This window comes from Dromaius novaehollandiae, chromosome 5 (assembly GCF_036370855.1).
Source record: "Dromaius novaehollandiae isolate bDroNov1 chromosome 5, bDroNov1.hap1, whole genome shotgun sequence".
Lineage (NCBI taxonomy): Eukaryota > Metazoa > Chordata > Aves > Casuariiformes > Dromaiidae > Dromaius > Dromaius novaehollandiae.
The window spans coordinates 24,046,964-24,062,822 of NC_088102.1; the positions used below are offsets into that span (position 1 = coordinate 24,046,964).

At 34.1% G+C, this 15,859-nt stretch overlaps 1 protein-coding gene across 11 annotated transcripts in view; it reads left to right on the top strand.

Annotated features, from left to right (window-relative positions):
• CEP128 (centrosomal protein 128) overlaps nucleotides 1–15,859 on the top strand; it is a 135,146-nt gene that overhangs the window by 70,041 nt on the left and 49,246 nt on the right. Inside the window, exons 20-21 of one of the 11 annotated variants that reach the window (XM_064512232.1) lie at nucleotides 6,713–6,757; nucleotides 8,511–8,796. The exons of 8 other annotated variants lie outside the window; for them this stretch is intronic. In XM_064512232.1, coding sequence (XP_064368302.1) covers nucleotides 6,713–6,720 — 8 coding nt within the window. In that variant the 3' untranslated portion in view covers nucleotides 6,721–6,757; nucleotides 8,511–8,796. Of the gene's footprint in view, nucleotides 1–6,712; nucleotides 6,758–8,510; nucleotides 8,797–15,859 lie in introns of those variants that run through there. 2 more of the 11 variants (XM_064512231.1, XM_064512233.1) reach the window with 2 other exon arrangements.

Genomic DNA, 15,859 nt, shown 5'->3' on the forward strand with positions numbered 1-15,859 from the left:
AGAGAAATGTTTTTAGGTAGGAAAAATACTGTCTTCCTGAATTGCCCCCAAGACCTGGGCCAGACTTCCCTCGTGTGCTTTGGTCTTACTAGTTTGGGTAGTCTGAAAAGCACAGCATATAAAGAACACATGAATCAATGAAAGTTGATATTTGAGCCTGGTAGCACCCACGGGTCATACAGACTTAGTTATGGTTTAGTTACTGGTTAGTTTAGTCAACAGAAAACATCAGCTCTGTCTATGAATATTCTGTCAGGCTTAAAATGCCTGCGTGAGATAGAGAATTATTTTTTGTTTTATGAATGTGGAACCGAGACATAGGGACAAAACGACTAACCCAGAATCATGGGAAATTCTACAAGGAAATAAGGAAATAGGAAGCCAAAGCTAATTTCTGCAGGCCCAACAGTGTATCAATCAACCTTAATTTCTCTGCTCAGTGTGTTTCAAAAAGGAGATAGAGGACGGGAGGGTTCAGTAAAGACACTGAAAACAAAGTTGTGACATGCAAAACTTTTTATATGAACAGAAACTGAAAGGATGGGCATTCTTTAGCTGGGGGGAAGGGCTACAGAGGTATGATTACATAGTAAAAGATCAAGTGGTAAGCTAGGAAATTTTGATCTACCTCTTTTAACTATGTGACGTACAGTGAAATTTTAGAACTACCAAAATTAAACTGCTAAAAATAATTTTTCATGCAATATTTAAACTAGAGTGAAACCCATTTTCACAAGAAGTAATTGAGGCACAAATATGTGAGTATTAAAAATGAAAAATAAGTTGGAGCACTTCTTGAAAATGCAGTATCTGGCTGTTTTACTCAAAATAAAAGGTTTTCAGAATCTTTCAGTAATTTTTCAGTAACCTTTTGACTCCTTGTGTTAGATCTCACAGTGTTTATCCTGGAAAACTTATAAGTTAAGAAAACACTATTTCCTTTTTATTTTTCATGAGGAAAAGGTTCCCATTGCTGCCCAAACCCCTTAAATCTTTTGCCATTTTCATTCCTTTTAAATTCTGTAATCAAACTATACCTCATGCATAAACAATAGTACTTTATTTTCTCTTTGGTCTATGTCTGAATTGTTAGTTTCTGATTATGAATGTTTTTCATGATGTGTTTGCTAGTCTTAGCTCTAAAGGATCATTTCAGCAGCTCAGGAGCTATTATCTCGGAACATACCATGTTTCTTTTAAAAATATATGTTAAGTAAGTGAATAACATTGACTGAGCTCAGGCCCTTGCCTTATTTACCTCTGTGTCCTTTCTTAATCTTTCCATCTCTGCATTAGTGAGATTTTACTAGCTTTAGCCATATTTGTCTGCGTGCCAGAGTATTTGTAGTCTCAAACTTAATTCTGAAGACAACTAACTCTGCATACACAGAGTAGGTAAAGTAGTGAATTAAAGAAAAATTAAGCTGCAGCACTCTTATTGCTTAAATCCCTTTAAAATGTTACGAGTAATTTAATTTTGGCATAAATTTTAATTTAAGGTGTTAAGGGTATGTGGTTATAGGTAACAAATATTACATGCTAAAATAAATATATATCTTTTGTATGGAAGTTATTTGTCTGTTACATGAAGGCTCATTTATGCTGTGAGAATGACTACAGAGAGAAAACTTGATGTAAAGAGATACTTGAACATCTGAAATTTTGGGGAGGAATCTGCTGAAGTGTTTAAAAGTAAGCCATAATATTCAATATTATTCTTTAATGGAGTTTACATGGTTCTTTTATTTCAAGTTAATGTACTGCTGCTTCAGAAAAGAAATGGATGGTCAATAAAGACATGTCATATTAGCAAAATAAGATCTGATGTGTTCAGCAAGACCATGTCCATTTCATTTTATATAAATCCGTGCCAGTAAGGCTATAGTGATGTAAGAAGAGCAAGTGCATTGTTCTACTGTGCAGAGCTTACACCGATGCAATTTATGTAAAAACAGTGTTTGCAAGATACTATTTTACATATTTGAGATAATATCCCAGGTGATTCAGGCCATATTCTATACAACTTCTCAAAGTTTACACTCTATAGTCACACTTAAATTATTAGTTTTTTAGAATTGCTCTGATATAAGTTATACTACTAAGTAAGGCCTTGTGAATGAATTGCAGCCCTAAGCTAAGACAGATTTCTGTCAGATCCTTCTTTCACGTGCGCAAAATGATACCAGGCAAGTTTGTCAGTTGTGCTTTTTGCATTAAGTTTATCATTCACTCTGTTCTCATTCTGATTACATTGACTGTAGTCAAGAGTCAGAAGGAAAGAAATTTCTGTGCATTGCCTTAGATTTGAGGATACAAAACAATTTCAGATGAGACTCCTAGACTTTTGGTTGCTTGGAGTGATGACATCATCTTCTCTGGTTAATCATATCATTAGCTACTAGTTTCATCGTTTGTGAAGATCAAGTAGGGTATAGTTTACAAAGATATGCAAAAGGTGACTTTGGTAAGATGATGATCTCTGAAGCAAGGCATCCATTTATTTTAATGTGTGGGATTTTTTTTTAGATAGGTTCAGTCAGGATGATTTTTCTGCTGTGGAAAATACAGTTTCAAAGAGATTGTTATGTTCAGGTAGACTCAAAATGTAGATAAATTTTGCTTTGACAAAATCTTAACTTCCAATTTTGTTATGAAATACTGTGTTTAATTTAATAACGAAGTGTATATATACTATTTTGAATATAACTTTTAGCCTTGGTTTGCCATTTCAACCTTGTTTCCTTCTTTCCTATTCGTTTTATTTTTTCATATATTACCTTTTCTTATCCTTATATGACAATGCAATCTGTGGCAGCAAGGAACATCAGAAGGTATTTTAAGGTCCTACATTGCTGAATAGTGAATGGGACCATCAAGTAAGGAAAAGTCTTTTTAAGCATGCAAAAAGGAATCTGAAGGCTTTCAGAGAGACTCTCCATAATATACATTTTTAATGATGAACTTAAAAAATACATACAGTTGGAATGTAATTGCTATTCAAATAATTTCTTCTTAATAGTGTTCTTGCCCTTTAAATGATGTTTGGTTTTTTTTTAATGTGATGGGGGAAGGAGGAGGGAGGACTTCTAAGTGATTTTAAACTTTGCCAAAATGAACCTGCATTCAGAGTCTTAGAGGAATGGAAATAAGCCCAAATCATTTGGAAATCTTATCCTGTGGTTTTTTTTCTATGGGAAGACTGGAAATAACAGTCTGGTGAAGCATTGCTCAAATTATCTAATATTTTATGCAACTGTTTTTGTTTGCCATTATGTTTTTATGCAATCATAAAAATATGGCTGCCATTGTGAAAAACTGAAGGTAAGAGATGGGGTCAAATTGTAGCTGAGATTATTTTAAGACTTATACTTTCTCAATCACATACTTTAAATATTTATCTGAAAGTTGTATACAGATTTATGGTTTAGAAAGATGCATCCTTTTAATACTAAATTGTTGAGTTGGTAGTGCACATTAATACCAAGAGGCTAAAATTATTAGTTTTACTTCTTGGCATAACTACACAAATGGGAAGCTAAATGAAAATGAATGAAAATAACCTAGGGGATGGAAATTTAATATATAGTAACTACTTGGAATCTATTACTTAATCTTTTTTTCATGTTATGAATTATGACTTTTTTCTTTAAACCAAGCTAAAGAGGTGGAGTTCTCAGAACTATTGAGTTTCCTTTTTTTTCCCTTTTTGTTTTTTACAGCTGTTGAGATGGTGGCATTAGGAGTCTGTACATGAGGGTGTATATCATCATAGTGATACAATAACAGTGCTTTAACACTACATAATAACAAAAATCTTGTAAGCAGTTGTACGACTTTATCAGGACTTCCAGATTTAGTCTGGAAGGCTTTATCAGGCTTTCAGGTTATATAGTGTTTCCATACCGATTAAATAATATGACAAGTAGCACTGACTTACAGCAGTTAAAAAGTTGCCGGCACTTTCAAACTATTATCTTGAATTCAATATTTTCCTGAAATGTACGTAATAGAAACATGCTATCTTTCACTCACTTTCACTTAATTAGGTAGAAATATGCTTCCCAGGAAACTCTTTAATTTACGATAAGATGGCTGTTTAATTAAATAATACACTGCCTTACAGGAAATGAAATTGAACCAAGGGATCTATGGTCCTCCCACCTAATGCTGTAGTCAAAGTCACTTTCATCTAAAAGACAGACAAAACATGTTGGAAATTTGAGCAGAAATAAAAAGAAAATTACTCACTGTCTAGGATATTTAGTATAAGAAGAAAGCTCTAGAAACAAAACAAAAAAAAATTTAATCTTGCATACTTCTATGTTATATAATTATATAATTATAAAATCTTTTAAATTAGAGCTAATGTTATATTTTTGTCTAGGATTTGTCAGGCTGTGTTAGAATGTGTATTTTGGTGTAATTCATTGATAGGTTCAAAAGCTTTTATTTCCTGTCAGCTAACATGCTATTTAAAACCTCTCTTCTGAAAGTGTTAATAATATTATGTAGTTGGAGAATTCAAGTTTCAGTGATATTTTCTCTATCAAAAACTTTATCTCTTTGAGAAGAGCTTCAGCAACAGTAAAGCCTCTTAATGTTAACTGTATACAAACAAAATTGTTCCAATTAAAGAATAGGGATTATAAGTGATTCCTTGAAAAAAAGAAAAGCTGTTGTTTTCCTATATAAAAATTAAATTAGCTAATCGCTTAATTAATTGGTTTGCCTTGTTTTTCTTACAATGGTTTAAATATGACAAATTGCTAGGTTGTAATCAATTTAATGAATGTATCACTGTAATCGGCATCTTCAAGGTAACAACCTGCTGTCCCTAAGATTCAACTTTTATATCCTTTACTGTTTTTAGCAGGATCTGCTTGGTTTATTTTTTACAATATGGGAATTGTGAATGGAACTTTTAAAAATACAGATTTTATAATTAAAAACAATTTTAGGATGTTGCCTTTGGAGCCAAGCAAGGCAAGCAGATTAATTCTATAGTTCATGCAGTATCAGAGAGTTGAACAATAAGCTATAAAGTGGTTTTTGAAATAACCGGTTTCTATTTGTAATTCATTAAATATAAATCCCCTTGTAAAAACCAGCAGATATATTTGAATCTTTTGCTCTTTATTGAGGGAAGAGAGAGTAGCAGTATTTTTCTTGTCTGGATCAGTTATGTCTTCAGGGTAATTTGATAGCCTTGTGTGTGATTTGCATGCTTTAGCCTATATAGTTAAAGTTGCTGGTTATTAAACACTGTTGTTAAACATTGTTGCTATAAGATACTGTTTTCTTGCTGTAGAGACACAATATTTGAGTCTTAGAGATAGTGTGCTTGCTCCTGGTTATGTAAGAAAACTAAAGGAGAACTAAGGATAAAACCAGGTCTCCTATTCCTCAGACTAATTTTTTAAGCTCTAGACCATATTTTTATGAGGAAATATATATATTTTTTAAATTCAGCCATTCGTATGGCAGTCTAGCATGTACATATCTCAGTTTTGGGCAACATTATATACTGCCTGTTTGTCAATCTCTGATAACAGAGAACATTTAAATGTAAAAATTATTCATCATGTTAATTATTGTTTCATGCTTTTAGCACTTTTAAGTAAGGTATTTATTTTTAGTATAGGTGGTAAACTGAGAAACCTACCACTAGAGAAAGAAACAATGTAAAACCAAGAAAACTCGCTCTTTTAAAGACTTTGAATTCCATACGTCAACATACATACTTCAGCTGCCTGAATAAAAAGTTCATCTTTTTGATTTTAATTAGTGATGATGTGCCCATAAAACTTTAGTTTCTTGATTGTTCTCAGGCTCTAAAAATATCATTATCTGAAAAAAAGGGTGCACATTTGCAAAGTGAAATAGCTAAAAAATATGTAATTTCATGCAAGTTACTATATTAAATGCAAAATTCTAATGAAAACATTTCATTTGAATGCAATGTAGTTAAAATCTCTGAAGCATATTTTTTCATTAGAGAGCAGTTCAAATGACAGAGTTAATTCAGCAGAATCTCACGTATAATGGAAGGATTATAAACTTGCCAAAGTATTTTTATAACTTCAGAATCAGAAATTGAAGAAGTTATTGTTTTAAAAATATAATAGTTTCTTTTCTGCACAAGCATTTGTCCTACAGCAGTAAGATATGCTGTGAAGAGTAGTAGAACTTTATACGGTTATAGTTCTCATAGCTTTCAAAGATGTTCTTCAGCACAGTTTTGGGGCTCCCTTTACCTAATTAAGAAATACTACTTCTCAAGAAAGTTGGGTTTAGAATATTTCTCTTAGCTCTGTTTTGTGATAAGACAATGCCAGGGAGACAGTATTATGCATGGTCAACCATACAGTTTGTGAATAGTGTCAATAAAAGTAAGTTTATAATTTTTAGCACAGGCCTGGTGATGAGATATCTGAAATGAAGGTGAAAACTTAATATCCAAAGACTATGCTGCTTAGCTAGAATCAAATTCAATAGGAAAGAATCATTATTTTGAAGTTCGCTTGTTCTCTTGGATCAATTTCCTTTTTCTTTTGAGGCATTCGTAAAGATTTAATCCATGTTGAAAAGTCAGATTATCAGTTTAAAGAGTTAGCTTGTGTCTGTTTATTACCCTTTTACAATCACATTTCATATTAATTTCTTCTGTTCAGAGATTTGTTTAGAATGCTAACTTTACTCTTTTTGCTTACAGAGCAATGAAGGAAACTTAATGCTCAGTTTACAGGCAAAAATGTAGGTAAGAATTTATTTCAGAAAATATGGACTCTCTTACTGAATTTGGGTATCAGTGTAATGCTGTTAATCAACATAGGCATTTATTTGCATTAAACCGGGCAGTTTCATTTAGGTCTGTGTCCTGCGATTTTGAATTGTTGAACACCACTAAGGGTACTTCAGGAGTGTGTACACAGAATCTTAGGCATGGTGTAGTGGAGATAGCAATAATAATGGTTTATTAGTGGTGTATATACATAAACACATATAAAAGGGTGAAGATGATTCCTGCTCTGGAAAAAGAATCTCTTTCATTGTTTTACAGTTTATCAAGATGGAGAAATTGGTTTAAAAAAACCCCAAAGATTATATAAACTCACACTGTCAAGGCTAATGAAGGCTTTTGCCTTTCAAAGTCACTTAACTTATACCCAGATGAAGTTAAGGTGAAGAAGTGGGGTCTGTCTTGACCTTACAGCTGTTTGATGATCCACAGTTTCCCTATTAATTTCTTAATGAATACTATTGATTGCTGTTTTTAGCAGGAGCGTATTTAAAGTAACAAAGATCTTACTATTATGGATGCTGATCTTTTGATTCAGTCAAGGCGTGAGCTGTGTGATTGCGTTGCCTAGTTTTGTGTCATTCCTGGTTTGGACAAAGTAGGGCCTCCCTTTTCCAGGGCTGTTGAGCTGACGCTTTTCAAGAGTACTAAAGGGATTACAAGCATGTTGGGCTTTGTTTTATAATTGAGGTAGCTTCTTAAGAAAGAATGCAATGAAGATATTCTACTACGTGCATACTGATTCTACTTAAGAGCCAGAGAAATATTAATACTTCATTCTTGCACAAAGATTTACCCACAGGGATGGGTTTAATGACGTTGTACCACAGAGTTTGTGTGGATTACAGTGAAACACTGCTGCAAAGCAAGTAACAGAATAGGAGTAAAGTCTAACCTTTAAGTTTTTAATATTTATAACTTCTTACAAAAATATTTCAAATAAAAAAATCAAAAATATTCTATCCTTTCCTATGTTTTATACATATGTTTGTTTTCCATATGTTTCATATATATATATTTATATACATATACACACATTTATATATATAGCATAACATCTCCAGACTGACTTCTGACATTATAGAAGATTTAATTGTGGGGAGAATAGTTTCTGGCAGGCTTCCAAGATTTCTTTTTGGCCGTTTTAAAAATGGTTGTATTTTAAAATTCAGTATGTTTACTGTACACTGCAACTGGAATTCTTATTTTGGTCTGTTTTGTTTTTCTGGTTTGTATTCTGATTTCTAAAATGGCTTTATTAAATAAAAATAATTATTTTGCAGTCGATGAAATCAACAGTTTACTCTTGTTATATGGAAGGAAATTATACTTTCAGAAGAATGAATTATAATAAAAACAGTATTATTACTTCTTAATGATGAAAAGCCATTTCTCCTTCCTCAGATTAAGAATCAATGGTATGACTGTAAGGTTATTCAGCTATATGGTTATGCCTTTTTCATGTGCTAGCTTGTTATTATCATACCCTGTTTATAAATGAGTTAATGTAAAATATTCTTAGTTCACAAATTTATAATTTCTTATTTCCTTAAACAGTCCTCTATGGAAAAGTATGATTTAATTTATTTAGCACTTTATTTACTGGTACTCATCTTGTATAGTTTTCTGCAGTTAACTTCTCTTTTTAAAAGTTGACTTGTGTTGATTAATCTAGAATGCAAACTGATTTATGCTATATGCTAATTTACAGGGAGTTATAATTTGCTAGCTTCCAATAATTTGATTTACATGAGTACTATCAATGCGGTATTGGAGAGATCCAGGAACTGGTCATGTTGCATCCGGGTTTGGAAGAAGTGTGAATAATCTGTGTATCAATTCACTGATACAGGTATCAGCTGTAATCAGGGTGCTTATCTGAGCTATGTAAAAACTGTGGGGTCATCAGAAGCTGTGTAGCTTCTTCCTCCATCTGAATCATCAGTGTAACTACACCAATTACAAGTCTCTGTGTCAAGACAAAACAGTGTCAGCTCTCTTTTATCTTAAATTTTGTATATGTTCTGTTCTCTTCTAGGCTGGCTAGAAGTTGTGTGTCTGAGGTTATTCTTTTTCCTCAGGCCTGCTCTGGGCCTGAGAGAGAGAGAACTCTGTATTCCAGAACTAAATTGTTTTTAATTCTTCTTTGCACTGTCTCAGCAGAACAAACAAGATTCAGCAAAAACAGATGCTATCCTAAAAGAGGTTCTAATACTGTCGTCCTTCAGCCTAAGTTTACCAGTTTCCTACTGTACAAGATACACATAAAGACAGTTGTAAGACAGACATTTGCAAGATATAATAGAAGCTCTTATTCAATGGGAAAATCTCAATAATTGATAAGGTTAGTCTATTGGAAAAAGTGAAGTTTAAGGGCCAAATGTTAATAGGAGAAGAATAGGGATGTGTTGCACTGTGACATTATACTATGTGTGAAGAATATGGCTAGAAAACCTGATACAGTGAGATAAACAGCATGATTGCTTTCAAAGATAATGTTGGAACTAGACGTTGTCCATGAGATTTAGCATTCTGTTTTCACTGTTAATTGGTAGATTGTTGCACACAAAAATCTGCTTCTTATGTTGAGTTAAATACCTTTTGAAATAAGTTTGCTGGCAGCAAAAATGTAATGTTATAGAAATATGGAGTTATACTACACAAAAGGAAAGAAAATTATGGGAGCCACAGAAAAGAATAAGGACTTTTGAGTAAGAGGCAGAAAACAGTTTCTGTAAGGTAAAACCAGCTCTTCATTTTGTTTATTCTTCTCGTTTTCTGAAAAAAAAAGTTTAACTAACTGCCTCTTAGAACTGTTTAGGAACAGAACAGTTGGTCTGAAATTGCCTACCCAGCTGTTGACTATAGCTGCCTTGCTCCTAAAATAGGGTGTCAAAATTAGTTACCGTTTGGGCAATAAGTAGCAGAGTTCTGTGCAGTATTTAACACCTACAGCGGTGTGATCTTTAAATGCCCTTTTAAACATAGCAGTTTTCCTTAGCTGAAAATAGTTTCCTAATGCGTTACTAAAGAATGCATAAATACAAAGGTATTGGAGAGCGGCAAATACATTTCTGTAAGAGATATGGACATATAGCACCTTCTTAATGAACTTCCATCAGCTATCCCCTAATACACGTGAATCTCACCCCTGTGTTCTGATCCTCTGTCCTGTGTGGTTTGAAGTTAGCTGACCTGTTCTGTAATGCCAGTCTCACGGGCTCTCTGAAAAGCATGGTACACTAACCTACGCTGCTCACAGTATAAACTGCACAGTAGAGCTTTGATCTTTTTGGGGGTTCTAGATCTAAGCATATCATTTTAACTTACATAAATTGTCCAATTGCTGTGACAATAGATTTCAGTGTGGAAAATGTTATTTTAGAGTTAGGGCTTAAACCTTTATTTTTAGGCTCAGGGGCTTTAATGTCCTGTTGTGCTTTGTCTTCTGCAAGCCAAAAAAAAAAACCATGAGGGAAGAAGAGAAATTTAGCAGTTTATTAAGATTGCTAAGCGATACAAAAATCTCACATAATAGTATGAATTTTCATCACGGAATAAAAGTTTTGAGAGACTAGTTTGCCCTAGGAACTTATCAGATGGCATGGGAAGATCAATGCACATAGTAACCAATGTGCCATGACAGTTATACTCTTTAAGATAGGGTATATCCAGTAAAGCACACTGAATATTTGCTTGGTACCTATTGCATGCGCCCTCGCTCCCCCTAGCTCATGTGCTTCCTCACTTTCGTGCTCACGCTCTCCAGCTTGTGGGCTTACATGTGCTTTCTCACCCCCGACGCCACTCATCCGCGAGCTCTTGCTTGCTCGCTTGCTTTTGCACGCGCTTTCTCTCTCTCTCGCGTGCGCTGTTGTGCTCTTTCCTGCCCACGTGTGCTCTTTTGCTTGCTTTTTCGCTCTCTCTGGCACTGTTGGGAATTAATTCCTAACCTAGGAAATGTCACTGCAGCTATTAAAAGCATTTTCTGGGATTCTGTTTGTTAATATACTTCATAAAGCGTTTTTTACAAGAGGCATTTATCATGCACACATATCAAACATTTTATCAGCTTTGCAGTATTTAATTCATTTCTGGCATTTTGCTGAGACTAAACATGACATATAACTATGATGTAAATAGATATGAGAATTAGGTGTGTGGGATGTACAGTATGTTTGCCAATTTACAGTGGCATTTTTGTGGGATTCTGACAGACTCGGTTTGCAACTTCTGTGCTAAATGTTAATTGTATGTCTCTACCTGTACAAATTTTATAGTGTTGAGAGAATAGGATTAGCAGTTTTATTATAAACATAGCTATTTCGCAGCTCTTGTAAATTTTCAAATAAAATTTACAATGCCTGTGTGCAGCAAATACAATTTTACAATATACATGTATTATACTGCTCATACCACTCGCCTCTCCATGTAATCTCTATTCTGTTGATGAGAGTAATCCCCTTTTACCTTTTTACTCAGTACAAACAACAGTGTAAATTTGGCTTTTTGGTGATCAGTTTCTCAGAATTAGAATGATCAGAAATAAAAAGCAAGCATCAGTAGAAAATGACATATACTCCACCGCACAAGAAGAAAATGTTGACACATTTTCTTCTGAGATTGGTAGGGAAAAATAATGTCAGGTCCAGTACCTTTCAGCTTCCTGTGGTACCTGCTGTCCTTTGCTGAGAATGTTGCAAATGGAACGTTTTCCTCTGATCTTCAAACAGCCCAATTAAGTAGTACATTTCTAAGCTCTGAAGAAGTTACTCATCTCAAGTAACAAGTGCCTACAGCTAGAAAAGCTGTGCTGCACTATGATAGCCTTCTCAATTTGCCCAGTTACTGCAATTCGAATGAGCTATATTAGTTGCTTCACAAAACCTGATACCCATAATCTCAGACACATCTTTAGCTGTTAGCTCCAAGATCAGTTCTGGTATATTTTGGGGGATTTAAGATAGATAGCTTTCTTTCAGATGTAGCCAAAAGGAAATTTGCTGATGTGCATAAATCTGGTTAGGATAATAAAACATCCACAAAAGGAAAAATCTAAGATATTAAGACACAGAACTTACTAAAGAATGTGGCATTCAATTTCCTGCTGTGTCATTTATATATGCCATACCATAATTTTTATGTAGCAGCCATGCCCATAAACATATCAACATAATTTTCTAAAACAAGAAATGACAAATTATCTTTTCAAGCTTGTACTTGATGAATGAAAACAAATTAAGTTTCAGTTTCTTTCAGGTTGCTCCTGGGAGATTTTAATCATCATCAGAAAGGAAATGTTACTCCATTCAGGAGAGAAGTGTGAATTATATACTGTGTACAAACAAAAGAAAACATTCAACTGTACTTTCTGTTTAAAATGTCAACTATTCCAAAGACCTGACTTTGAGAGCATTACTTGTTATATTTTTTGTTTTATATAATGGTGATCTTTATTTTTTTTCTTCTAGGGTATTTAATATGGTTTCTAATCAAAACTATTGCAGAAAAAGCATTTGGTCAGTTAGTTTGGGTAGGTCTGCACTAAATCCAGAGCTGTGATTATAGCTCACATACAAAAATCCAAAATAATCTTAAATTAGTGGAGTCAAGCTACAGTTTCACATTAAATTGAGCCATTTAATGTCCCACTGCAGACAAAATGCAAAAGTCTTGCTTCTCTTCCTTTCCCTCCCATCCATGCTACTTTCCTTGTTCCACATCTGCACATCTCACTGGACCTCTCTGTAACTCTATTTTACTTACTATAACCACATAGCTCTATCTTGTTTGTTTGTTTGGCTGGGTTTTTTTGCTCTGATAGACTGTTCTCATGGTAATACATTAAAAGTGTTAAATTGTCTCTTGTGGAGATCCAGCAAACATTGGAGCCGAGACAAGGCAAGCAAAGCAACAGGAGCAGGGAGGGAAGAGACTTTCATATCTTCTAGCAATTGCAATTTATGAAGTAATCTGCCCACATCTTGTGGAACTGGGGCAGTTAGTACTAGTGGCACTTCACCTAGGGTTGTGCTTAGCTTCTGTGGGACACTGCACGGTAGTATCCATTAGTAGCCAAACTAGCTTATTTTTAAGCTCAAAGTAAAGCACTTCACTGTAGTATAAATACACGACTACACCTTCAGGGTAAACATTTGCTGACTTTTCTTTTCAGCTTCTTGTAAAATTTGATGTGTTTATTTGCTAGCTTTATAAGTTAAAATTTTTTTAAGTCTATTCTCTCAAGATTGATTTGTATTAGGACTGTTTTTACCTCTATTCCAGCATTGGTTGGAAATGTTACTGCTGCATGGGCAACTGTATAAATTATAATAGTTGTATCTCACCATAAAATCAAGTCATTATTGAAACACTGATATTAAGGCTTTAGCAACGTTGATTGTCTTCACAAAATGTTTAGTCCAGTAGTTCACCAAAGAAATGGTATCTGTGCCTACTTATGATTGGATGAGTCACAAGCCAATAACAGGTTGCAAAATAAAAAGGCAAAAACCTAATGTATGTCTATTCTCGTTCGCATGGCTGGGTCATTATATGGTGTATGGAAGATCATATTTACCCTGTCACAGATGTTAGAATTCCATACAAACTGTGATTGAATCTATATCTAAAAGGGTGCACCTACCCAAAGGGCTGTTCGCAATCATTGCAAGCCATATTGTTTAAGGTAGTACCAAACCAAATACAAAGATATGGACTTGCTTTGAAGTGGTGACATTTGTTTCATCATCTAGAGGAAATTCTGCTTCTCACGTGTGGTCAGTTTTGCATTGATGCAAATCTGTAGAAGAAAAAGTAGTTATTTATCAGACAATACCTGTTTTTTAGACATGAAAACTCCTAAGAACTATTTGCTATCTTCACTTACAGCACCTTGAGCTAAGACAGTTTTGAAACAACAAAAATGTCCTTTTCAAACCTTTGTAGGGATGGAAACCATATGCAAAATCAGTTTTACATGAGGGAGGTGTGTGCATACCCAAATCAAAATGGTTCATGTCATCTTAAACAAAGCAAAAATCCCCCAAACATCACTGCTGCCAGTGAACCACAGAACCCCAAATGACTAGCAACTGCTGCAGGACAAGGTACTATTCTTCTCTCTAATACATTTAACCTGGTAGACCAGTATCAGAGGGTTTCCTTTTACTGCAAACTTTTGTTCAGTTACTCCAGCCATATATTTAATGTATTTCAACCACTAACTGCAAATGAGTAGATAGTCACAAGAAGCCAGTGAAGCAGGTTGTTTCCCATTTACTTCATTTGACATTTTCATTGTGACTTGCATCTTTGAGTTTCTTGAATGTCAAAATAATTTTAAATTCATGTGATATCAAGGACTTCCTTTGTTTGGCTACCTTCATTATCTTTCTTTTAAATGTTTTTAATCTTATTATTTTCCCCCTGAGAAACTCTGCACAGTTGTAAGTGAAAAGAGACTTCTGTAGTTGTAGCCAGTCTGCACCAATCTAAGTATGGTATGAAAGAAGAATTGGAGTCTTTACTTTGTATTTTGATAGATATTTCAGAAAATAGTAGCTAAAAGAAAGGCATTGCAACATACTGCAAATAAGTGATTCTTCTCAGATAACAAATGTGTGTCTTATATATGTTCTTTTGTAGGTGCGTGTCTCTGATAATAAGCAAGATGAAGTTTGAGACTATTTTCTCAGATACTGAAATTCAAGTAGTAGTTTAGTTACTACATATAATAATGCTTAGGGTTTTGTTTCCCACAGAGGAAGTTCATATTGCCCTTAAAGAATTGCTGCCTTTTTACCTGTGAATAAAATACATTGCTCAGAAAGTACAGTGATAAGTATTTTCTCATTATTATTGTTGTTTGAGGTTTGGATATTAGGTTGCTTAGAAGTGTTGAAGTGCCGTTACAGGACAAAAAGATCATGAGCTCACATGAGAGGAGAACATAAGCAGTAACTGTAATGATTTTCCCTGCTGTATTGTTTTTTCATTTTTGAGCATGTTAAATGGAAAAAATGTGATATTGGCACTTTAGTCATCTGATTTGTTTAATCGCTGGCATCTTTATTAAGGTGACAAAGAAAACTATTGACTTTGATTTGATTTTACACAGGACATGAAGGGTGTTTCAAGATAGCAGTGGCTTGCAATTATTACTTGGGGGGGGGGGGGTGCTTGTGTATTTTAAACCATTGATTTGAGAGTAGGTTCAGCCACTGATGGTATGACTTATTTTTAAGCTTCGTGGTGACTTTTTGGTTACTGCAGATTTATGGATGTAGTCTTCATAAGTAGATATTTAACTTGTAATCAGGAAATTACAGCATCTTGAAACTCCAAAAAATTTTCAAAACAGCAAACCAAGATACCAGATTAAAAAGCATTGGAACAAATTTAGTTTTGACAACTGCATTCTTGGTATCTGATGTGTCCTATTGTAATTTTCATGGCAGAAGTGATGCTTTTCAGATATACTTGTGCTTTACTGGATCAGTTTTCCATAATTTTGTTCAGGTTTTGTTTTATTGTACCATATTTGGTAACTGTAGTTCTTGTTTTCAGACAAGTAATTTCTTTTGCTGAAATAATTGTTTTATTGAAAATTGATACTAAAATAATTTAGAAAATCATTAAATAGAGGTATAAAGACAGCATTAGGCTATAGTGGTTTCCTCTGACAGTAGACTCACAATTTAATAAAGGCCTCAAATAAGAAAAGACTTGGTGATGCCATCCTACAGCAGATGAAACAGATGATAATCCATAGCACAAAGCCACTATCTCATCGGACATCTAATACTTCCTGCCAAGGGTAGTTATATGAGGAAAAGTGGGATCAAGACAAATTTGTTGATTAGTGAGGTAGCCCCAGACTGAAATACTAGTGGTCTGACTTCATAAATTTTTGTATCTCTGTAGTGAAAAGTTGAGCAAATTAAATGTTTTAAAAACAGAAGGTATTTATCTATAGCTCTGCAGTTCTGCTTCACCAATTACTTAGCACTCCTGTGAATAGCTAAATGCTGCTGTCCCAGCTGTGCTGATTTTGATGTA